The 26,074-nt window shown below is 43.2% G+C and overlaps 1 protein-coding gene across 4 annotated transcripts in view; it reads left to right on the top strand.

The window, feature by feature from the left end:
* Nucleotides 1-26,074, top strand: part of pde1a (phosphodiesterase 1A, calmodulin-dependent) — a 648,403-nt gene that overhangs the window by 562,293 nt on the left and 60,036 nt on the right. For all 4 annotated transcript variants that reach the window (XM_073047065.1, XM_073047064.1, XM_073047066.1 and 1 more), the window contains 2 exons: nt 12,666-12,853; nt 20,786-21,079. In XM_073047065.1, coding sequence (XP_072903166.1) covers nt 12,666-12,853; nt 20,786-21,079 — 482 coding nt within the window. The remainder of the gene's footprint in view (nt 1-12,665; nt 12,854-20,785; nt 21,080-26,074) is intronic.

The following is a 26,074-nucleotide window of genomic DNA, read 5'->3' on the forward strand; positions in this document are numbered from 1 at the left end:
ACCAGCACTATTGCTTACCTAATCTCCTTGCAGTAAGTCTCTCTGGCTTTAAGTGAGGACATTTTGGCCCTAGTTCAAATGAATTCCCAGTTTAAACTGCCACTTTCCATCTGTTCTGGAAAAAAAGGGATATGGAGCTAAACATTCTTTCTCTCTCTCTCTCTCTCTCTCTCTCTCTCTCTCTCTCTCTCTCTCTCACACTCTCTCTGCCTCTCCCTCTACCCCTCCCTCTCCCACTCCATGGATGATATGTTAAACTTCATTTCCTCTGCACTGCTGACCCTACCTGCCAGGTGCAGCACTGCTGTTTTTGTTATATATGCAGTAAATCAGCTTTCACCACCCCACTGCACAAACTGCTTAGATGATGTTTTTAATGATCCCTTCAGGGACTGTACTATTTTTCAAATCTCACACCATCAAATCTAATCTAAAAGCCCTTCGTCCTTACAAATTACTGATTCATTTCTGAGCTCCCAAAGTCCTTGAACTTCCTGTCACCTCACAAATCCAGGCCGCCTTCTCTCCGAACTCCATGTCTGAATGGCTTCTCGCATGTTTCTTCCCCCATCACCTAATCAAAATAACTGCTATCAAATCCTAAATTTTGTAAGTGGCAAAGTAATCTAACTCTCTTCACCTATTGGCAGCCTTTCTCTTGGTTGACTACGCTCTCTTCAGCATCATCCAGCTGGCTGGGACTGCATTTGCCAGCTTCTATCCTAATCAATGCAGTCATGGCCAGGGATTCCCCTGAGGTAGTTTTGCTTCCTTTTCCCATGCCATCATATCTGTTGCTGTTGCCTTTGGCCTGTTCGTATTTTTCACATATGGGCAACATCATCTCAGAATCAGAGTCAGATTTATTATCACTGACATATGTCCTGAACTGTGCTGTTTTGTAGCAGCAGTGCTGTGCGAGACAGACAAATATTATTATAAATTCCAATGTAAAATGGTGTAAAAGGAGAATAGCAAAGTAGTGTTTATAGACCATCTGATGACAAAGGGAAAGAAGTTGATCCTAAAACAATGAGTGTGGGTCTTCTGGTTCCTGGGCCTCCTCCCTGATGGAGTAATAAGAAGAGGGCATGTTCTGAATGGTGAGGGTCCTTAATGCTGGATGCCACCTTCTTTAGACACTGTCTTTTTATGAGATTGTCCACATATATTGGTTTCTACGTGTATGATGCTGACCCTCACCTTTACTGCACCACCACCTCCATTAGCTCTCTCGACCCTCTTCCCACCTCATTTGAAGCCCGGGAGTAGTTGACGCTAGAAAGTTGGGTCTTACTGACACAGACCTGCACTGTTTTACATTGATGTCTCTCACTTGTCACATGGTACATGTGATCCAACTTGTTTGCATGTTGGCACTTGTAGTATTTGGCAATAATTTGGGCTGCCTGAGGACCAGGCCTTGCCCACAAAAAGTGAGAGGTGTCTGACTAAGTCTATCTTCAATTTTTTAAAATAAAAAATCTTCTGCAGTGGCTTTAAGCTTCTAATTATCTTTAAGTATTTTCCAAAATGCTTCATACAAAAGTAAAAACCTTAGCAGATGGTTAAAAGTTTTTCATACCCAAAGCCCTTAATTGGATTTTTTTCTGTAAGTTCTAGTAACAGTAAACATCAGAAGATCATTAAAATAAAGTGTTAAAGTTGGCAACACACATACACGAGATGCTGGAAGAGCTCAGCAGGCCAGGCAGCATCAAATCTCCAGTCCTGCTGAATGGTCTCGGCCCAAAGCATCAACTGTATTTTTTCCATAGATGCTGCCTGGCCTACTGAGTTCATCCAGCAGTTTGTTTCTGTTGCTTGGATTTCCAGCATCTGCAGATTTTCTCTTGTGCTACTGCCTGGCCTGCTGATTTCCTCCAGCGTTTTGTGAATGTTGCTTGGATTTCCAGCATCTGCAGATTTTCTTTTGTTAGTGAATGGTTGGCAGCTGTTGGGCAAAGCTCCAGTAATTATTGTTTTGAAATTTAATTGCTGTGTTTCTGAGTTTTAATCTTTTAGCCAAATCCTTTCATTTTCCTGTTCCCACACTCCTCAAGGCCATTTGGGACCTGCTTATTCTCTCAGTGCTATGGTCCAATACCCTGCTGTCGACATATCCATCATCAATGGTTTGCCACAACAGTGCTAGCCCTGAGCTGGCACAGAATCTGTGAGGATCTTCCTCAGCAAAACTGCAAGGAGTCTTAGTCAGCTCATGTTCCAAAGCTGGAGTCCATATGGAGCCCACTGAAAATTCGACCTTACTTTTAAATCTGTCAAACATTTCAGAATATTAATATTCAATTTATGTAAAGATGTGCGTACCCAAATGCACCAACATTTAGATGGGGTAAATGTTGGCAGTTCGGCCCAGAACTGGCAAGATCCTCTGCATTGGCCCTAGTCTGTGTCACAACTCTGCACTCTGGATATTGATTCTACTCTCCCTGATAATTGATATTGATGAGCTTCGGCCGACAAATCTGTACCATCACTAAAATCACTACCTCTGTGACTGGATGGTTAAAAAGAGAGGGAAAGCAGAAATAAGCCAATAATCATGAAATGCAGAATAGGAAACACTACAAAGTTGTTATTGATTCATTTTTCAGGTTGCAAGCATCAACAACAAGTTGAGCATTTTCTGGCCATCCCTAATTGCCTTGAGAGGTAACAGTAGACCTCTAACGTCCCTCTGGTATCTCATGGTGCTCTTAGGTAGGAGTTCCAAGATTTGGACCCAGTGATGATGAAGAACCGATGATAAATTTCCAAGTCAGGAAGGAATGAAGACTTGAAGGGAAACCTGCAAGTGGTGGTGTTCCTGTACACTCACTGCTCTTGTCCTTCCTGTTGTCAAAGATAAGTGTTTGGGAGGAGTTCCCAGAGTAATCTGTGTAGGTAACTAGAGTGCATTTTGTACAGGATACACAAGATAGCCACAACATCATACCTGACAATCTGTAATAGTGCAAGTTAGGTATGATGTTGTGGCCATCACTGAATTGTGGCTGAAGGATGGTTGTAGTTGGGAGCTGAATGTCCAAGGTTACATGTTATATGGAAGGGATAGGAAGGTAGGCAGAGGGGGTGATGTGGCTCAACTGGTAAAGAATGACATCAAACCAGTAGAAAGATGTGACCTAGGATCAGAAGATGTTGAATCCTTGTGGGTTGAGTAAGAAACTGCAAGGGTAAAAGGACATTGATGGCAGTTGTATACAGACCTCCCAACAGTGGCTGGGAGGTAAAGCACAGATTAGAACAGGAAATAGAAAAGGCGTGTCAAAAGGGCAATGTTATGGTAGTCATAGGAGATTTTAACATGCAGGTCGATTGAGAAAATCAGATTGGTAATGAATCTCAAGAGAGTGAGTTTGTTGAATGCCTAAGAGATAGCTTTTTAGAGCAGTTGGTCATTGAGCCTGCTAGGGGATCATCTATATTGAATTGGGTGTTATGTAATAAACCAGAGATGATTAAGGAGCTTAAGGTAAAAGAACCCATAGGAACCAGTGATCACAATAGATAGATAGATAGATAGATAGATAGATACTTTATTCATCCCCCATGGGGAAATTCAACTTTTTTCCAATGTCCCATACACTTGTTGTAGCAAAACTAATTACATACAATACTTAACTCAGTAAAAAAATATGATATGCATCTAAATCACTATCTCAAAAAGCATTAATAATAGCTTTTAAAAAGTTCTTAAGTCCTGGCGGTAGAATTGTAAAGCCTAATGGCATTGGGGAGTATTGACCTCTTCATCCTGTCTGAGGAGCATTGCATCGATAGTAACCTGTCGCTGAAACTGCTTCTCTGTCTCTGGATGGTGCTATGTAGAGGATATGATTGAGTTCTAGTAGAAATTTGATAGGGTGAAAGTAAAGTCTGATGTGGCAGTATTTCAGTGGTAAGGGAAATTACAGTGGTATGAGAGAGGAGTTGGCCGAAGTAAATTGGAAGGAGCTGCTGGCAGGGAAGTCAACAGAGCAGCAATGGTGTGCGTTTCTGGGGAAAATGAGGAAGGTGCAGGACATGTGTATTTCAAAAATGAAGAAATACTCAAATGGTAAAATAGTACAACCATGGCTGATAAGGGAAGTCAAAGCGATTGTAAAAGCAAAAGAAAGGGCTTTTTGAATAAAGCCCATGCCTTTCTGAATAAGCCTACCATGTGGAACCTTGTCAAATGCCTTACTAAAATCCATGTAGATCACATCCACTGCACTACCCTCATCTATATGCCTGGTCACCTCCTCAAAGAACTCTATCAGGCTTGTTAGGCACGATCTGCCCTTCACAAAGCCATGCTGACTGTCCCTGATCAGACCATGATTCTCTAAATGCCCATAGATCCTATCTCTAAGAATCTTTTCCAACAGCTTTCCCACCACAGACGTAAGGCTCACTGGTCTATAATTACCCGGACTATCCCTACTACCTTTTTTGAACAAGGGGACAACATTCACCTCCCTCCAATCCTCCAGTACCATTCCCATGGACAACGAGGACATAAAGATCCTAGCCAGAGGCTCAGCAATCTGTTCCCTCGCCTTGTGGAGCAGCCTGGGGAATATTCCATCAGGTCCCAGGGACTTATCCGTCCTAATGTATATTAACAACTCCTACACCTCCTCTCCCTTAATATCAACATGGTCCAGAACATCAACCTCACTCATATTGTCCTCACCGTCATCAAGTTCCCTCTCATTGGTGAATACCGAAGAGAAGTATTCATTGAGGACCTCGCTCACTTCCACAGCCTCCAGGCACATCTTCCCACGTTTATCTCTGATCAGTCCTACCTTCACTCCTGTCATCCTTTTTTTCTTCATATAATTGAAGAATGCCTTGGGGTTTTCCTTTACCCTACTCGCCAAGGCCTTCTCATGCCCCCTTCTTACTCTTCTCAGCCCCTTCTTAAGCTCCTTTCTTGCTTCCCTATATTCCTCAATAGACCCATCTGATCCTTGCTTCCTAAACCTCATGTATGCTGCTGCCTTCCACCTGACTAGATTTTCCACCTCACTTGTCACCCAGGGTTCCTTCATACTACCATTCTTTATCTTCCTCACCAGGACAAATTTATCCCTAACATCCTGCAAGATATCCCTAAACATTGACCACGTGTCCATAGTACATTTCCCTGCAAAAACATCATCCCAATTCACACCCGCAAGTTCTAGCCTTATAGCCTCATAATTTGCCCTTCCCCAATTAAAAATTTTCCTCTCCTCTCTGATTCTATCCTTTTCCATGATAATGCTAAAGGCCAGGGAGCAGTGATCACTGTCCCCCAGATGCTTACCCACTGACAGATCTGTGACCTGACCCAGTTTGTTACTTAATACTAGATCTAGTATGGCATTCCCCCAGTCAGCCTGTCAACATACTGTGACAGGAATCCATCCTGGACACACTTAACAAACTCTGCCCCATCTAAACCCTTGGAACTAATCAAGTGTCAATCAATATTAGGGAAGTTAAAGTCACCCATGATAACAACCCTGTTATTTTTGCACCTTTCCAAAATCTGCCTCCCAATCTGCTCCTCGGTATCTCTGCTGCTACCAGTAGATTACCCCCAGTAGAGTAACTGCTCCCTTCCTGTTCCTGACTTCCACCCATACTGACTCAAAAGAGGATCCTGCTACATTACCCACCCTTTCTGCAGCTGTAATAGTATCCCTGACCAGTAATGCCACCCCTCCTCCCCTTTCCCTCCCTCTCTATCCCTTTTAAAGCACTGAAATCCAGGAATATTGAGAATCCATTCCTGCCCTGGTGCCAGCCAAGTCTCCGTAATGGCCACTACATCATAATTCCATGTGTGTATCCAAGCTCACAGTTCATCACCTTTGTTCCTGATGCTTCTTGCATTGAAGTACACACACTTTAGCCCTTCTACCTTACTGCCTTTACACCCTTTATTCTGCTTCTCTTTCCTCAAAGCCTCTCGATATGTTAGATCTGGCTTTACTCCATGCACTTCTTCCACTGCTCTATCACTCCGGGTCCCATCCCCCTTGCAAATCAGTTTAAACCCTCCTGAACCATGCTAGCAAACCTACCAGCAAGGATATTGCTCCCCCTCGAGTTCAGGTGCAACCCATCATTGGACTCTGGCATGGTGCCAGAGCACTGGAAAATTGCAAATGTCACTCCACTCTTTAAGAAAGGAGGAAGGCAGCAGAAAGGAAATAATTAACCAGTTAGCCTAACCTCAGTGGTTGGGAAGATGTTAGAGTCAATTATTAAGGATGAGATGATGGCGCACTTGATGGGACAGGACAAGACAGTACAAAGTCAGCATGGTTTCCTTCAGGGAAAACCCTGCCTGACGAACCTGTTGGAATTCCTTGAGAAGATTACAAGTAGGATAGATAAAGGGGATGCAGTGGATGTTGTATATTTGGACTTTCAGATGGCCTTTGACAAGGTGCCACACATGAGGCTGCTTACCAAGTTAAGAGCCCATCGTTTTACAGGAAAGTTACTAACATGGTTAGAACATCAGCTGATTGGTAGGAGGTAGCAAGTGGGGATGAAAGGATCCTTTTCTGTTTGGCTGCCAGTGACTAGAGGTGTTCCACAGGGGTTGGTGTTGGGACCGCTTCTTTTTATGCTGTTTATAAATGATTTAGCTGATGGAATAGATGGCTTTGTTGCCAAGTTTGCAGACAATACGAAGATTGGTAGTGTTCAGGAAACAGGTAGGATGCAGAAGGACTTAGACAGATTATGAGAATGGGCAAAAAAATGGCAAATAAAATACATGGTTGGAAAATGCATGGTCATCCACTTTTGTAGTAGAAATAAATATGTAGACTATTTTCTAAATGGGCAGAGAATCCAAAAATCTGAGATGCAAAGGGATTTGGGAGTCCTTGTGCAAGTTGTTATAGAGGAAGACAAATGCCATGCTAGCATTCATTTTTAAAAGTCTAGAATATAAGAGCAAGGATGTGATGCTGAGGCTTTATAAGGCACTGGTGAGGCCTCACCTGAGTATTGTGAACAGTTTTGGGCCCCTCAGCTTAGAAAAGATGTGCTGGCATTGGTAAGGTTCCAGAGGAGGTTCACAAGGATGATTCCAGAAATGAAAGGGTTATCATACGAGGAACGTTTGATGGCTCTGGGTCTGTACTCACTGGAATTCAGAAAGATGAGGGGGAACCTCATTGAAACCTTTCGAATGTTGAAAGGCCCAGACAGAGTAGATGTGGAAAGGATGTTTCCCATGGTGGGAGGATCTAGGACAAGAGGACACAGCCTCAGGATAGAGGGGTGCCCTTTCAAAACAGAGATGCGGAGAAACTTCTTTAGCCAAAGGGTGGGGAATTTGTGAAATTTGTTGCCACGTGCAGTTGTGGAGGCCAGGTCATTGGGTAGAGCTTGATTGGCTCTTGATTGGACATGACATCAAAAAAAAGGACCAGCCATGATTGAATGGCGGAGCAGACTCAATGGGCCAGATGGCCTAATTCTGCTCCTAAGTCTTATGGTCTTAGGTAGTAGAGAGAAGGAAAAATTGAAATGGTAGATAAGATACCAATCATCCCAGCTACTTTGTCCTGGATGGTCCTGATTAAAAAGTCTCGGACTGAAACGTTGACTGTTTATTACCATCCATAGATGCTGCCTGACCTGCTGAGCTCCTCCAGCACATTGTGTGTATTGCTCTAAATATCCAGAATCTGCAGTCTCTTTTTGTGCCTGTGGATAGTATTAGGTTACCTGAATGTTTCAGGAGCGTGACTCATTCAAACAAGAGAGCATTCCAGTACAGTCCTGACTTGTGCCTTGCAGAGAGCAGGAGCGCTTTGGGCTGACAAGTGGTGAATCAATCACCACAGAATGTTCAGCCTCTCATCATGTGGGATAAATTGCATTGACTGAAGACTTGCCTCTGACCTCATGTGGCTGCTCTAGATGAACTTCTGGTCAGTAGTGACCCCAAGACGTTGATGATGACAATGACTATATTGATGAATGTAAGAGGCAGATTTAGGTTCTCTTTTATTAGATATAGCCATATCCTGGCTTGAATGTGGTGCAAATCTTTCTTGTCAGTTATCAACCCTTGTCTGAATGTTGTCTAGATTCTGCTGCTCACAGGAATGGGCTGCTTCTCTGGCTGAGTGTTTGTGAATGGAATTAAACAATAGCCTTTGTCAAAGCTGGAGTCCAACCACCATCTCAGCCCAGATCACCACACGCATCATACCATCCGACTGGCAACAGGAAGTCGATCTTCGCAAGCAATTAAATTTCCCTATTCCTGAGGCCTGACATGGTCATTCTGACAGAACCCTCAAAGCAGATGGTCAATGTAGAACTGACAGTGCTTGGGAAGACCGGAATGAGTAAGCGTTAGAGCATAAGAAAGCCAAATACCAGGAGCTGGTAGAGCAGTATCAGAGACAGGGATGGAGGGCACGATGTGAGCCTATAGAGGTGGGGTGTAGAGGTTTTGCTGGCTGCTCACTGGGCGGAACCTACTCTCTCCTTGGCATTGTGGGCGCTGCAAAGAAAAGAGCAATCAGGACCATCACAGATGCTGCTGAGCGAGACTATGTCCGACTATGGATCAAGACCTGTGACCTGTGGACCAGTGCTGCTGGGACACAAGACAGGGCCTGATGGCTGGGTCGCCTGGGTGAGAGTGTCTGATGTTGAAAGACCCCATAACACCGGACGACCCCAGGTTACATCACTGATGATGTGTCCCAACGCATCTTAGGATGTATGTCAGCATCATGCTTATTATCAGCAAACATCCCCGTTTCTGATCTGATGGTGAAAGGAAGACTGTTAATGAAGTAGCTGTGGATGGTTTGCTCTAGGAGGCTGTCCTGCAGTGATAACCTGGGGTTGCGATAATTAAGCTTCAATAACCAGCTTCTTTTGTGCGACGAATAGGTAACTCTGACAGTCCGAGTGCTCTCCTCTGGATGCAAGCTGACTTCAGTTTTCATCAGAACTTGAAGCTATACCTTATCAAATGCTAATTTGATGTCAAGGGCATCCACTTTCACCTCACCTCTAGAATCAAGCTCTTTAGTCTATGCATTCACTAAGGCGAAAATAAGGATTGAGAATGGTTCTGAAGAAATAGATATTAGACACTAATGAGCAGGCTGTTGGTAAGAAGGTGTTAGTTGACAGCACTCCTGATGACACCTTTCATCGCTTTACCAGTGATAGGGTAGTTTTTAGCCAGACTCAATTTGTTCTGCTTTTTCAGATCAGGAAATGTCAGACCGATCTCCTACACTGTTGAGTATATACCTATAATGAATAGTTCGGTTAGGGAAAGAGCTAGTATTGGAACAGGTCTTCAATGCTACTGCTAAGATGTCAATCTGCTCTCATAGCCTCTGCTGTATCTATTGCACACAACTGTTTTTAAGATCATGTGAGAGTAAATCAAGTTAGTTGAAGACTGGTGTATGCCATGGAGGGAGTCGAAGGAGCAGAAATCATTTGGCCCTTCTGACTGAAGAGGGTGGAAAATTCTTGTCTTGAGCATGCAAGAGCTGGGCCCACCACAACTGATGAATGAGAAAGAAATCATAAACACAAACGTGAAGAAGGGTTTGCTGCTTCTACTACTTCAGATTGCCATCAGTATTTCTTAAATGCCCAATTTTTTGCTGCCAGATCAGTACCATCTATCCCATTTAGCATAATGGTTGAGTCATGCAAGAAAAAGGAGTGTTGTCCAGTTCTCCCACTTTAGCCTCAGTTCTATAGATGCCTTTAAGATGGACTTGGCAAGGTTATGACTGTGAGAGCAACTTTGTGTGCCAGAATTCAGTTCTAGGTCATTGCTGAGTTCAAAGTTCGAAATAACTTTATCATCCATGTATGCACAGTATATATTACTATTTACTACTTTGAGATTCATTTTCTTGCAGGTGTTTACAGAAAAAAGGAATAAAATTGAATTTTACAAAAAAATTAAACAGAAAAAGGCAAACAAGCAAATAATGTGCAAAAGACAAACTGTGCAAATAATAACAAAATACTGATAACGTGACTTGTAAAGAATCCTTGAAAATAAAATTATAGGTCAGAGAATCAGTTCAGTGTAAGAGCAAATTCCAGTTCAGAAGCCTAATGACTGTAAGGGTAATAACTGTTTCTGAACCTGGTGGTGTGGGACTTGAAGGCTTCTGTACCTTCTTCCCAATGGTTGTAGTGAGAAGAAGGCATGATCTGGATGGTGGGGGACTTAGATGATGGATGCTGCTTTCTCGTGGTAGTACTCCATATAAGTGCACTCATTGATGGGAGGGCATCGCCTGTAATTCACCACTTTCTATAGCCTCTTCTATTCCTGGGCATTGGTGTTTCCATAGCAGGCTGTGATGCAACCAATTAGGACACTATCCTCTGTGCATCTCCAAAAGTTTGTCAAAGTTTTTGGTGACATACCAGATCCACACAAACTTCTAAGAAAGTAGAGGTGCTGCTGTGCCTTCTTTCTGTTGAGACTTATGTGCTTGCTGATCCGAGGATAGATCCTCTGATATGTCAACACCAAGGAATTTAAAGCCACTGATGGTCTCCACCTCTGTTCCCCTAATGAGGATGGCTGCTAGATCTCTGGCTCCTTCCTCCTGTAATTGATCATCAGCTCTTTGGTTTTGCTATTTATCCACCTTAATTGCCTGAAGACAGCAGACATCTCCTCCTCTGTAATTTGTTTAGTGCTCACGATTTCACTGCTGCTTTGCCTAACTTCTTTAGACTCTGTGTCTGTCTCCCAAGTAAATACAGATGCAAAAAATCCATTTAAGATCACCCCCATCTCTTCTGGCTTTATGCAAGGATGACCACTCTGATGTTCGAGACCAGTATTGACCTTTGCCATCCTGTTGCTCTTAATATGTCTGTAGAATCTCTTCACCTTGTCTGCGAGAGCAACCTCACACCCTCTTTTAGTCCTCCTGATTTCCTTCTCAAGTGTTCTCTTGCGTTTCTCTCCTCAAATATATCAACTGCTCTTTTTTGTCTATACCTGCTCTGCAGCTGCTTTTTCTTAATGATACCCTCAACATCTCTCAAAACCCTAAGTTCCCTAAGCCTGTTATCAATTGCCTTTTATTCTGACAGGAACATATAAACTCTGCATTCTCAAAATTTCATGTTCATGTCCCCAGATCCTTTCTGACACCATCAAAAATTGGCCTTTCTCCAATTTAGAATCTCAACCCAAGTACTGAACACACTGTACAGCAGGTGCTTTTGACAATCTCAGAAGTTAAGAGGAGTATAGATAGGATAAATACAGACAGTCTTTATTTCCATTCTGGTTGGGTAAGACTAGAACTAGAGGTCAAAGATTAAGGGTGAACAGTGAATATTTAAGGGGACTCTGAGGGGAAACTTCTTTGCTCAGAGGATAGTGTGAGTATGGAACAAGCTACCAGCGAAAGTAGTAGATAAGGTTTTGATAGAAAAATGTAATCGAAGATTGTATAAGTATATAGATGGGAGTAGCAAGGAGGGCTAGAGTCCAGATGTGGATTGATTGGATTAGGCAGAATAACAGTTTGGCATGGACTAGGTGGGCTGAAGGGCTTGTCTCTGTGCTCTAGTGCTCTATGCCTCTATTTCATCAGTGGGTTCAGGGATTGTTTCCAAATGATCTGTGCTGACAAACTGAATAAACTTTGTCTTTGTCTCTCAATTTCTGGAGTGTCAATTTATTTGAATAGTTCACTGGACTTCATCTAACAGACGAGTGAAGGATTTTCTGTTTCCTGTTCTTTAATATTTAGCTTTTAACTAATTAACAGTAGTTTAATGTGTTGTTGATTAAATTTTAATTTTTAGTTACGCTTGATATGGTGTTTAATATTTTCAATTTGTTATTTGTATTCCAATTGTTACCAACTGTGCCTAATCAGGAATTGTTATTGCAAGGACATCGGGGGAACCATAGACAGGTTACTATCGATGCAATGCTCCTCAGACAGGATGAAGAGGTCAATACTCCCCAATGCCATTAGGCTTTACAATTCTACCGCCAGGACTTAAGAACTTTTTTAAAGCTATTATTAATGCTTTTTGAGATAGTGATTTAGATGCATATCATATTTTTTACTGAGTTAAGTATTGTATGTAATTAGTTTTGCTACAACAAGTGTATGGGACATTGGAAAAAAGTTGAATTTCCCCATGGGGATGAATAAAGTATCTATCTATCTATCTATCTATCATTGAGACCTGGTCCGTGCTTATGGTTCTGCTCAACCTCATAGCACTGAGGATATTGGGGACCAAGTGTAACCATGGGATTAACCAAAGGGATGTACTTGAGGCAGTAGAAGAAACAGTGTACAAATAAATTGAGCTCATAAAATCTAAAAAAGCTAGGAAGAACAATCAGAAGACTTAGAAAGTAACTCAGAAGTGGTACTGAAGAGATAAACCAGAGCCAAACAAATGAATTTCCTTTTATTGGATAAAACATTTTGTTTTCATTACATAATCTAATTGTAAAAGCAACCCATTTAAAGCATGTCTGATTTAGATAGGCACTGCTCATCGTTGCTAAAAAAAAAAATTACCTGAAGTTTAAAAGTTTTCTTCAACATGTCTCAACATCTAACTTGAATTTTTTTCTTGTGTTGTTAAAGTCTTACCAATATTGGAGCAGGAAACACTCCAGAAACAACCAGAAGGCACAGTGTAAGGAGTGTTCCATCAGATGGAGGCTGTTCTATCGAATATTCTGTGGCTACTGTGGACCTCAAATGCTTTAAGCTGAACTGGATGGACATAATTCAGCAAAACAAAGAAAAGTGGAAAGAGCTAGCAATTCAAGGTGTGTGGGGGTCATTAATATCTTGTGGTATAAACTTCTGATGTGTCTGGCAATTACTTCAGTGATTAGTAGATTCATATAATCATCAGAACTTAGGAAACTCACAGTAATCTAGGAAGATGTCATTCTTAACTGTGTCAAAGAAAAGGGTTTGAAAGTCAGAGTACAAAAATGATGTCCATAAGGCATGTCTGCAGAAGGCAGGTAGCTGATTGGTCCTGCAGCAGCACAGCAGAGTAGTGGTTAGTGCAATTGCTTTACAGCCACAGTGATCACTGATCAGCGTTTGATTCCTGCTGCTGTCTCTAAGGAGTTTGTATGTTAACCCTGTGAAGGCATGGGTTTCCTCTGAATTCTCTGGTTTCCTCCCTCAATTTGAAGATGCACAGTTTGGGTTATTAAGTTGTAGGCATGCTACGTTGGCGGCGAACGCATGGCAAAACATTCAGGCTTTCTCCAGCACAACCTTCGCAGATTTGATTGGATGCAAACTATGCATTTCACTGCATGTTTCAATGTTTTCTGTACAGATGACAAATAAATCAAATCTTTAATCTGATTTCTCTTTGCTAATTAGCTGGTGAATATATCTAGTGTCTAATTTCTGAACTTCAGGTTATAAGCCATAAAGGTAAGGAATGTGAATGTAGTTCAGCTGAGTGGAGTGAGCATCCTGTGTCCTGTTACATGTGGGAAGTTGTGAACACTCCCATGACCTACACAACCACATACGTGAAGTGTTTCCAACTTCAACAGCTTTAACTCAGGGTTTCAGAATGGGAGCAGCAGTAGTTGTCACCATGGCATATCCACAAGGCTGAGAAATATGTGGATAGTGCATTTATGAAAGTATCTAAAAGCACAGATTAAGAATGTGCAGGCAGAGAGGGAATGGGTAAATATCAGTAAGACCAGGAGAAAAGCAGTAAGGGTAAGAATCTCCTGATTCAGTCCCCTTCACAAACAGAGTTTCCATTTGGACACTGATACACATGGTAGCTACACATGGTAGTTCATGCCCTCTAATCCAAACAGAATCATGGTAAATCTCTTTATTACCCTTTCCAAAGTTCTCGCGTTGTTCCTGTAATAGGGCACTCAGAATTTTACACAAAACTTCAGGAAAGTTCCACTCAGCAGATCACGATGCAGAATTAGAATCAGTTTGAGTGGAGTTAGAGACAGCAACAGGCAGAGGGCACTGGTGGAAGTTAGTTATACCCTGCCAAATAGTGGTTATAATTATTTATATACTGCCAAGTACTGGATGCAATGTTGGAGGATCCAATAAGAGTACAATATAGCAGTAACAGTAACCCATGTCAAACTGGTGGAGAAACTCATGAAATGCGTCTAAGATGTTTTTTCTAGATCGATATATTGTACAAACAACTATAGAAAAAAGGCTATTTTAGATGTTGCATTGTGCAGTGAGAGAGAGAGAGAGTCAATTAATAATGTTTTAAATAAAACTTAGGAAAAGTGGCCATAACATGATAGTGCTTTACATTGAGCTTGGAAGTGATAAAGTTCATTAATCATTTCAAAGCTAAACAAAAATAAAAACATGTAGGGGACAAATGACTGATAGGGGACTGTATTTAATGATATTCAAAGGAGAAACAGTGGCTAGTTTTTAAGTAAACCGTACGAGTTGCAAATAATATATATAATGCTCAGCAGGAAGAATAGCCCAAGTATGTTTGGCAGGAAAAATTAAAGATAGTATTGAATCATAAGACAGAACTTATAAAGTGGCCAGAAATAGAAGTGGACCTAGGAACGGGGAATGTTTTATAACTTAGGAAATGAGAAAGAGCTTATACTGATATTTTGAAATGGAGAAGTCTAGCGAGAGTAAATTCTGTAAAAAAGGCTAAAATGGACAGAGATAAGAGAATTCATAATAGGGAAGACAAGAAGGGCAGAAAATTAAATATAAGTGTGTGTGTGTGTGTGTGTGTGTGTGTGTGTGTGTGTGTGTGTGTGTGTGTGTGTGTGTGTGTGTGTGTGTGTGTGTGTGTGTGTGTGTGTGTGTGTGTGTGTGTGTGTGTGTGTGTGTGTGTCCGTCCGTCCGTCCGTCCGTGTAAGGAATCACAAAAACCCTGCCAGAAATAATACAGAACCAAAGATATAGTCTGATGTGGAACCAAAAGGCTATTAGTCTTAGGAAAAGTACAGAAAAATTGCTGAGCTTGAAGGCTGATAAATCTCAATAACACTATGATCTGCATCCCAGAGTTCTCAAAGAGTTGATCACCTTGGAAAATTCTTTGGATTCTACTATAGTTTGTATAGATGAGAGATCAGTAAGTGTGACTCCACTGTCTAAAAGAAGAGCAAGACAGAGTGCAGATAACCATTGATCGTACTGTAATCTCATAGTTGAAAAATGCTGCAATCTATGGTGAAGGCTGAATAGGTGATAACTGTAGAAAATAATAAGAAGATTAAGTATAGTCAGCATGAGCTTGTGAAGAGAAAGTTAGCTTTGACTAATCTATGAGAATTCTTTGAGAGTGTGAGATATAGGGTATATAGTCAACCTCACTTCTAATGGTTAATGGGACCTGAGATGTTAAATCCTAGAAGACATAATCATTGAAGCTTTCACAATTATGAAATTAATCCCATTTCTATCTATACCTAAGCTCGGTTAGAAAATCTAATTTGCAAGGTTCACTTGATCATCATCATAAATGAAAAGCCTGGCTCTTTGCTTCTAATCTGACTCAGAAATCAGCAGTAACTCTCAGTGAGCAGCAGCAAATTACCATTTTGACTATTTGATTTTCCTTTTCAATAAAGTCAATAATAAGGTAAACTGAGCAGTGTGTAAACTGAACAGATGATTTGCTATTGCCTGCTATCCAATTCTGATCAAGAACTGCATTCACCTACATTAAATCAATGGTTCTAAGACAAACATCATCTTCACTGTCATTAGCTAAGATAAAGGTCAGACATCAAATGTACAACCTTTCCTGTCCACACAGCACAGTACTCTGCAGAATATCTACTTATTCTTATATATAAAGTAGATTTTTTAAAAAGCCACTACTTTACAGTTGTATATACATTTTGTTTTGGAATGCCAGTAGTTACAGACTGTCTTCATTGAAGAATGAAGTAGTTTGTTAATCATTACAAAGACTTTGCATCCAGGTACAATTACAAAGATATGTACCTGGATGCAAAGGGCAAAAATATTTTGTACTTTGGGTGCAAAGTGTTTTGAAAGCAGCACTATAAATTTTTATTTTTGTGGAATTTGAATTTAATGCTTCAGTAGATCCTGATATGTTGGTTGATTTTGATTTCCTTGGCCCTGATCACCAGATAAAGATTAGCTTTGTAATGAGCCATCAAGACCATTGCTCAATTTTCCAGGAATAACACTTCAGTCATGTGCTTTGGTGATGTGAAGACGTAAGTAAGTTTAATCTTTAACTAGTCGATGCAAAATTTCTCACAATTAATTATTGTGTGTAATTAGTATACAGGATGTGATAAAGTTTAACCATTAAGTTCCCAAAGCATAAGATCATAAGAGATAGGAGCAATAAGAGATAGAGAGCATTCCGCTCTTTGAGTCTGCTTCATTATTTCAACCTGGTTGATCTATTTTTCTTCTCAGCACCACTCTCCTGCCTTTTTCCTGTAACATTTCATACCCTGACTATTCAAGAACCTATCAAATTCTGCTTCAAATACTTGTACATCCAACAATTTGGCCTCCACAGCCACCTGTGGTAACGAATTCCACAGACTCATCACCCTCTGGCTAAAGAAATTCCTCCTCATCTCTGTTCTAAAAAGATGTCCTTGTAATCTGAGTCTGTGCCCTCTGGTGCTTATCTCCCTCACTAAAGGAAACATCTTCACCTCATCCACTCTATCTAGGCCTTTCAACATTCGATAGATTTCAAAGAGGAACCCCCGTATTCTTCTAAATTCCAGTGAAGGTAGGCCCAAAGCCATTAAAAGCTTCTCATGAACCACTTCTGAACCTCTCCAATGTCAGCACATCCTTTCATAGATAAAGGGCCCAAAACTACTCACAATAATCCAAGTGAGGCCTCACCAATAAAGCCTCAGCATTACATCCTTGTTTTTATATTCAAGTCATCTTGAAGTGAATGCTAATATTGCATTTGCCTTCCTCACTACAGACGCAACCTGCAAGTTAACTTTTAAGGGATCCTGCACAATGTTTCCCAAGTCCCTTTGCACCTCAGATTCTTGAATTTTCTGCCTGTTTAGAAAATAGTCTATGCTTTTGTCCCTTCTATCAAAGTGTGTAACCATACACTTTCCAACACTGTATTCCATCTCCCACTTCTTCTTTGCCCATTCTCCAAATCTGGCTTCCCTACTCCTCCACCTATATTTGAATCATCTGCAAACTTAGCAACAAAGCCATCAATTCCATCATCCAAATCATTGACACCGTAAACAGAAGCAGTTCTAACACAGGCCCCTGCGGAACAACAGTTGTCACCAGCAGCCTATCGGAAAATGCTCCCTTTATTTCCACTCTTTGCCTCTCATCAAGCAATGAATCCTCTATCCATGCCAGTATCTTTCCTGGAATCTCATTGAATCATAGCTTGTGAAGCAGCCTCCTGTGCAGCATCTTGTCAAAGGCCTTCTGAAAATCCAAATACGGAACACCCACCGATTCTCCTTTGTCTATCCTGCTTGTTATTTCCTCAAAGAATTCCAATAGATTTGTCAAGCAAGATTTTCCCTTAAGGAAATCATGCTGACTTTGGCCTATTTTATCACGTGCCCACTTAACAATCGACTCCAACATTATCCCAGCCACTGAGGTCAGACTAACTGGCCTATAATTTCCTTTCTTATGCCTCCCTTCCTTCTTGAAGAGTGGAATGACATTTGCAATTTTCCAGTCCTCCAGAGCCATGCCACAATCTGGTGATTCTTCAAAGATCATTACAAATGCCTCCAAACTTTCAGCACTGAATTTGCTCCTGTCCTTAACTTACAGGATACATTCTTAGACTGACATTAACTAATATTTTGAAATTAAAAACCAGGTCTGATTAAAAAAATGTTCAAATCAGGACAAAGTAGTACTGATTGTGAAAGGTTTAAGCTAGAGTTGTATATTCCTAGTAAACTACTGGTTGAAACAGCAAATCTGAAATCTACAATTGCTTCAAGGACAGGAAGCAGAGGTGATGATTCATGTTGGTCCTTGTGAACGGACAGATAACACCAATCGAATTCCACAATGCTCAGAACTTCATCTATTTCTTTTTGTTACTTTTATTACTGATTGGAACTGAAACAAACTGGAAGTGATAAAGAAGTTTGCAGATGATACAAACATTCACATTGAGCAGATGTTTCAAATCTCCAGCACTAGATTTCATTGGCAGGTTGCAGAATGGATTGAAAGCAAACTGAAAATTTCATAATGATGCAGTACTTGAGTAGGTTGAGACTAAGATAATAAGGCATAGTAATACAAAAGCAAAATAAAATAAAAGTAAACAAAGACTGCTATAAGTATTCAGAAAGTCAGGTAGCGTCTGGTGAGAGGAAAAAACAGACAATATTTCAGATCAACCAAATTAACGGTAATTGGTTCTTTTTTTTTCACAGATGTTGCCTGACTTAAAGACAACTTCCAGTACTTTATGTTTTGCTCTATTTCATCTAGCACACACTATTGTTGACTCAAAATGCTAGAAAGAACATATGGAGAATGAAATATTCTACTTCCATCTTCTATCTGATGTAAAGTTATCACAAAGGCACCACTTAATAGGTTCAAATAAAAGCAGAAACAACACAAATTCCTGATTCACCATGAGATACTCCAGCATGCGTAGGCTATCTAAATAGTTTCCTTTATTACTATAGTAATCAATAGCTTCTGAATAGTAGATGCTGCTATTTCAGAAAGAATGACATTTTCGGTATCAGGATATAATATACATACGACATCCTAAACTGGGATAGGAGACAAACAGGAAATACGTAACAATAAGCTCTGTGACCTTCAGAAAGATTAACGTAGGAGAGGCTTTAAAATTAACAAAGTACAAAAACAAACAACTTTTTTAGGTTCACTCTACTTCCTGTAGATAGACTCCTGTAGACCCAGAAGACAAAGAGGGATTATATGCTGTGAATGCTCTGCCCAGTATTGCCCTACCTAGTCTTACAAATCTAAAGCAAGTAATAATCTCCTGATTAACTTTTTGATGAATGCTATCAGCTGTCTTAGAGCTGATGCCCCGACATTCATATATTGTCGGCTATCGGGTTGGCATTTCCTAGGAATTAGTGTTGTAGTGTTGTAGTGATGGGAAGACTTATGTGTAATGTGACAGAGATGCCATTTAAAAATTGCTCCTAATAATTAGATTTTTTTTGCTCAGAATCTGTATACTAATTTCTTCCCATATTGTGAAATTCCTTAATTTGTCTTCCCTAACCGTCAGTATAAGATTTTTGTGATTGGCCGTCTGTATGTGGGGCCATTTCTCAGCTGTTTGTATCATGGTAATAGTAACCAAACACTGCTACATGAACCCTTAGATCAAGATAAACCTGAGTTCTTACCTTCTGATAGTAACTTCATCAAAGGTAATGAGAAGTACACAGAGTAGCAGAGAATTAAAACTGAGGCAGAGTGTAAGGGAACATGAGTCGGGTCAATTCTCACCTCTCCTGTAAGGAGTTAGTACATTTTGCCTGTGTCCTTGTGGGTTTCCTCTGGGTGCTTTGGTTTCCTCTCATATTCCGAAGGTGTAACGTTAGTGTTAGCGGGCATGCTATGTTGATGCTAGAAGTGTGACAACACTTGTGGACTGCCCAGCACAATCCTTGCTGATTTGATTTGACACAGGTAAACATTATGTTTCCATGGGCATGACAAATAAAGCTGATCTTCAACTTTCTCTTTTTGCACAATGTTCAATCTGTATATGCCAGACGTATCCATGCTTCCTGTCAAAACACTGAAAATGTGACTGGTTGAATTTGGGGCTACTGAATGATCAGCTTCCTGACAGGCTATCAGTTTATAAGAGAACTGAAAAACTGGAAAGTACAGTGATGTTGTCTGCAACAAATATAATTCTCACTAACTACACTCACCTTATAGTTTTTGTTCATCCTAGCTCTTCCCAATTGATCTCAGTAACCCATCAACCAGCTGACTTCTACAGTTTACCCTGAAGCAACCCTGTCTCGTCCCATCAAATATTCCTTTGAGTAATTTTAGTTAGGGACCGGTCTTATCAGTTATTATCTACACTTAGATGATCTATGACTGTTTGATATTTAATTCCATGCTAATGATCAACTCACATACACCTCAGCGATAATCTTCACCCAGCACTAAAGCAAATGAGAAGAACAATACATCCTTCAAAGAGTTGAGAGGTCTACCCTGTCAAGTTCTGAGTCATAGCCCTAGATAGCATCTCACCCATCTCAGAAGAAGGAGTATTTATAAGGAAATGTTGCCCAAGGAATCCTGCTCCTAATTGTCAGTGACTCCTCTAAGAAATACTAATGCAGGGATAATTGAGTGAGCACTGGAAATTACCTTAGTCACTATGCTCTAAGATCATGTTTAAGAAGCTTTCATGACTATTGGCTAAATAAGTGAGATACTAGAAGATGACTAGTATTTTTGAATTAATATCCCAATAAGGTATCAACATTTTTTCAAAGATGATGAATAAGGTTAGATCTAAGGCTAGATATTTTTTCTGAAATAAATTTATTGATGGCATTTGTTTAGAATGCAACAGCCCAGTCAGTGCATGTGGGGTTTGATTTTGCTTTAATCCTAAAAATGGTAACTCACAAGTTATGAGATCAATGTTTCTTAATTATCACCTGAAATATTTTACTTTTCTTTCTTTTAAAAAAAATTGCAAACAACAGAAGAGAAAACAAGACTGGGTAAAGAACAAAATGAGCATGATGACCACCATGAGAACAGCAATGAAAATCTATTGGCAGCAGATGATAATGTAAGTGTGGGACATGATGAAGAGATCCAGGAAAGTAACATCTCTCCATTCAAGTCTCTTGTAAGCCAAGCTTGCCAGCTTTCAACGACTACCAACAACCCTATTCTGCAAAAACATCTCTACACCACCAGTTGTGATTCTGCAAGTTGGGAACATGATGCTGATCCAGCAAAGACTCTGATTCAACATGGACCATCATGGAATGGTAACTCCACTCACTGATTAGGTAGTAATACTTTAGGAAAGTGTATCAATTATTATTTGGAGTAATGTTGAAAGTGCCTGCTTTTCAAACTTGACTGACCAACATCTTCTGATTGGATGCTGATGATCTCACTTAAGCTCAGAGATTAAGATATAATCTTTTTTTGTTTGCATACTGAATGAAATTTGCTCTGCAAATTGAATTTCTGTACAGAGTTGGTAACAGTTCTCAGAAGCAGCAGGATATGAGCTATGTTTTCATTTGTGCCAGTCAATATGGAAAATAGACATCAGTGTAGATTTCTGAGAAAGGTTGTAATAATACTGATATGATTTTTGATATTCATAAGATTGTACCAAATAGAGTGAAGTACAGTTACCCACAAAATGAAAGGTGTTGCTGTACAATTTGCTATCAATGCCGCTTCCTAAGGTTTGTGATGCTATATTCACATTCACTTTGTAAATACCACAGTCAAAATAGGTGAACTGATTTCTCCATTTTGTTTGCAAGTTTGCTCCTGGACTCCCTTTGATACCCTAACTCTCCAATCATCCCACATTCTTCCAGAGAGCTTCAGGAGAGACGTTGGTGTCATGATTTCCTACTTTGTTATTTTTGCTTGGTGTAACCTGTGAGTTTAATCGCCTCCTTTATTACTCCGTGATATTCCCATCCATCATCAGATTCATTGAATCATAAAGCTTTGATTAACTTAAAAGGATAGTTTGATTTTTGATAAAATGTTATATGTTTGAACTTGAAATTTAGCTACTGCTTCAAAAATGAGACTTGGCTGGCATGTTTAATGTTTAATGTAGTATACAGCACCAGTGAGTTGAGTTCAAATCCACCAATGTGGTGGTGGTGATTGCACAGGGGACGGAGGTGGTGATTGCACAGATGCCGGTGGTGGTGATTGCACAGATGCCGGTGGTGGTGATTGCACTGGTGCCAGTGGTGGTGATTGCAAAGTTGCCGGTGGTGATTGCACAGATGTCGGTGGTGGTGATTGCACAGGTGCCGGTGGTGGTGATTGCACAGATGCCGGTGGTGGTGATTGCACAGTTGCCGGTGGTGATTGCACAGATGCTGGTGGTGATGATTGCACAGGGGACGGAGGTGGTGATTGCACAGATGCCGGTGGTGGTGATTGCACAGGAGACGGAGGTGGTGATTGCACAGGTGTCGCTGGTGGTGATTGCACAGATGCCGGTGGTGGTGATTACACAGGTGCCAGTGGTGGTGATTGCACAGTTGCCGGTGGTGGTGATTGCACAGATGCCGGTGGTGATGATTGCACAGGTGCCGGTGGTGGTGATTGCACAGGTGCCAGTGGTGATTGCACAGGTGCCGGTGGTGGTGATTGCACAGATGCCGGTGGTGGTGAATGCACAGGGGACGGAGATGGTGATTGCACAGATGCCGGTGGTGATGATTGCACAATTGCCGGTGGTGGTGATTGCACAGGTGCCGGAGGTGGTGATCGCACATGTGCCGGTGGTGGTGATTGCACAGGTGCCGGTGGTGGTGATTGCACAGGAGATGGAGGTGGTGATTGCACAGGTGCTGGTGGTGGTGATTGCACAGATGCCGGTGGTGGTGATTGCACAGGTGCCGGTGGTGGTGATTACACAGATGCCGGTGGTTGTGATTGCACAGGTGCCAGTGGTGGTGATTGCACAGGTGCCGGTGGTGGTGATTACACAGATGCCGGTGGTGCTGATTGCACAGGGGACGGAGGTGGTGATTGCACAGATGCCGGTGGTGGTGATTGCACAGGTGCCGGTGGTGGTGATCGCACAGATGTCGGTGGTGGTGATTGCACAGGTGCCGGTGGTGGTGATTGCACAGATGCCAGTGGTGGTGATTGCACTGGTGCCAGTGGTGATTGCACAGGTGCCGGTGGTGGTGATTGCACAGATGCCGGTGGTGGTGATTGCACAGTTGCCGGTGGTGATTGCACAGATGCTGGTGGTGATGATTGCACAGGGGATGGAGGTGGTGATTGCACAGGTGCCGGAGGTGGTGATTGCACAGGTGCCGGTGGTGGTGATTGCACAGGAGACGGAGGTGGTGATTGCACAGGTGTCGGTGGTGGTGATTGAACAGATGCTGGTGGTGGTGATTACACAGTTGCCGGTGGTGGTGATTGCACAGGAGACGGTGGTGGTGATTGCACAGATGTCGGTGGTGGTGATTGCACAGGTGCCGGTGGTGGTGATTGCACAGATGCCGGTGGTGGTGATTGCACAGATGCCGGTGGTGATTGCACAGATGCTGGTGGTGGTGATTGCACAGGAGACGGAGGTGGTGATTGCACAGGTGTCGGTGGTGGTGATTGCACAGATGCCGGTGGTGGTGATTACACAGGTGCCAGTGGTGGTGATTGCACAGGTACCGGTGGTGGTGATTACACAGATGCCGGTGGTGGTGATTGCACAGGAGCCGGTGGTGGTGATTGCACTGGTGCCAGTGGTGATTGCACAGGTGCCGGTGGTGGTGATTGCACAGATGCCGGTGGTGGTGATTGCACAGGTGCCAGTGCTGGTGATTGCACAGTTGCCGGTGGTGGTGATTGCACAGGAGCCCGTGGTGGTGATTGCACAGATGTCGGTGGTGGTGATTGCACAGGTGCCGGTGGTGATTGCACAGATGCTGGTGGTGGTGATTGCACAGGTGTCGGTGGTGGTGATTGCACAGATGCCGGTGGTGGTGATTGCACAGGTACCGGTGGTGGTGATTACACAGATGCCGGTGGTGGTGATTGCACAGGAGCCGGTGGTGGTGATTGCACTGGTGCCAGTGGTGATTGCACAGGTGCCGGTGGTGGTGATTGCACAGATGCTGGTGGTGATGATTGCACAGGGGATGGAGGTGGTGATTGCACAGGTGCCGGAGGTGGTGATTGCACAGGTGCCGGTGGTGGTGATTGCACAGGAGACGGAGGTGGTGATTGCACAGGTGTCGGTGGTGGTGATTGCACAGATGCCGGTGGTGGTGATTACACAGGTGCCAGTGGTGGTGATTGCACAGTTGCCGGTGGTGGTGATTGCACAGGAGACGGTGGTGGTGATTGCACAGATGTCGGTGGTAGTGATTGCACAGGTGCCGGTGGTGGTGATTGCACAGATGCCGGTGGTGGTGATTGCACAGATGCCGGTGGTGATTGCACAGATGCTGGTGGTGGTGATTGCACAGGAGACGGAGGTGGTGATTGCACAGGTGTCGGTGGTGGTGATTGCACAGATGCCGGTGGTGGTGATTACACAGGTGCCAGTGGTGGTGATTGCACAGGTACCGGTGGTGGTGATTACACAGATGCCGGTGGTGGTGATTGCACAGGTACCGGTGGTGGTGATTGCACTGGTGCCAGTGGTGATTGCACAGGTACCGGTGGTGGTGATTACACAGATGCCGGTGGTGGTGATTGCACAGGAGCCGGTGGTGGTGATTGCACTGGTGCCAGTGTTGATTGCACAGGTGCCGGTGGTGGTGATTGCACAGATGCCGGTGGTGGTGATTGCACAGGTACCGGTGGTGGTGATTGCACAGATGCCGGTGGTGGTGATTGCACAGATGCCGGTGGTGATTGCACAGATGCTGGTGGTAGTGATTGCACAGATGTCGGTGGTGGTGATTGCACAGGTGCCGGTGGTGCTGATTGCACAGATGCCGGTGGTGATTGCACAGGAGCCCGTGGTGGTGATTGCACAGATGCCGGTGGTGGTGATTGCACAGATGCCGGTGGTGATTGCACAGATGCTGGTGGTGGTGATTGCACAGGAGACGGAGGTGGTGATTGCACAGGTGTCGGTGGTGGTGATTGCACAGATGCCGGTGGTGGTGATTACACAGGTGCCAGTGGTGGTGATTGCACAGGTACCGGTGGTGGTGATTACACAGATGCCGGTGGTGGTGATTGCACAGGAGCCGGTGGTGGTGATTGCACTGGTGCCAGTGGTGATTGCACAGGTGCCGGTGGTGGTGATTGCACAGATGCCGGTGGTGATTGCACAGGTGCCAGTGCTGGTGATTGCACAGTTGCCGGTGGTGGTGATTGCACAGGAGTCAGAGGTGGTGATTGCACAGGTGCCGGTGGTGGTGATTGCACAGGTGCCGATGGTGGTGATTGCACAGGTGCTGGTGGTGATTGCACAGGTGCCGGTGGTGGTGATTGCACAGGAGACGGAGGTGGTGATTGCACAGGTGCCTCTGGTGGTGATTGCACAGATGCCGGTGGTGGTGATTGCACAGGAGACGGAGGTGGTGATTGCACAGAAGACGGAGGTGGTGATTGCACAGGTGCCGTTGGTTGTGATTGCACAGATGCCGGTGGTGGTGATTGCACAGGTGTCGGTGGTGGTGATTGCACAGGAGCCAGTGGTGGTGATTACACAGGTGCCAGTGGTGGTGATTGCACAGATGCCGGTGGTGATGATTGCACAGGGGACGGAGGTGGTGATTGCACAGATTCCGGTGGTGGTGATTGCACAGGTGCCGGTGGTGGTGAATGCACAGGTGCCAGTGGTGGTGATTGCACAGGAGATGGAGGTGGTGATTGCACAGGTGCCGGTGGTGGTGATTGCACAGGTGCCGGTGGTGATTGCACCGGATATGGAGGTGTTGATTGCACAGGTGCCGGTGGTGGTGATTGCACAGGTGCCGGTGGTGGTAATTGCACAGATGCCGGTGGTGGTGATTGCACAGGTGCCGGTGGTGGTTATTGCACAGGTGCCGGTGGTGATTGCACAGATGCCGGTGGTGATGACTGCACAGATGCTGGTGGTGGTGATTGCACAGGAGACGGAGGTGGTGATTGCACAGGTGCCGGTGGTGGTGATTGCACAGGTGCCGGTGGTGGTGATTGCACAGGTGCCAGTGGTGGTGATTGCACAGGAGATGGTGGTGGTGATTGCACAGGTGCCGGTGGTGGTGATTGCACAGGTGCCGGTGGTGATTGCACCGGAGATGGAGGTGTTGATTGCACAGGTG

The sequence above is a fragment of the Hemitrygon akajei genome, chromosome 5 (assembly GCF_048418815.1).
Source record: "Hemitrygon akajei chromosome 5, sHemAka1.3, whole genome shotgun sequence".
NCBI lineage: Eukaryota > Metazoa > Chordata > Chondrichthyes > Myliobatiformes > Dasyatidae > Hemitrygon > Hemitrygon akajei.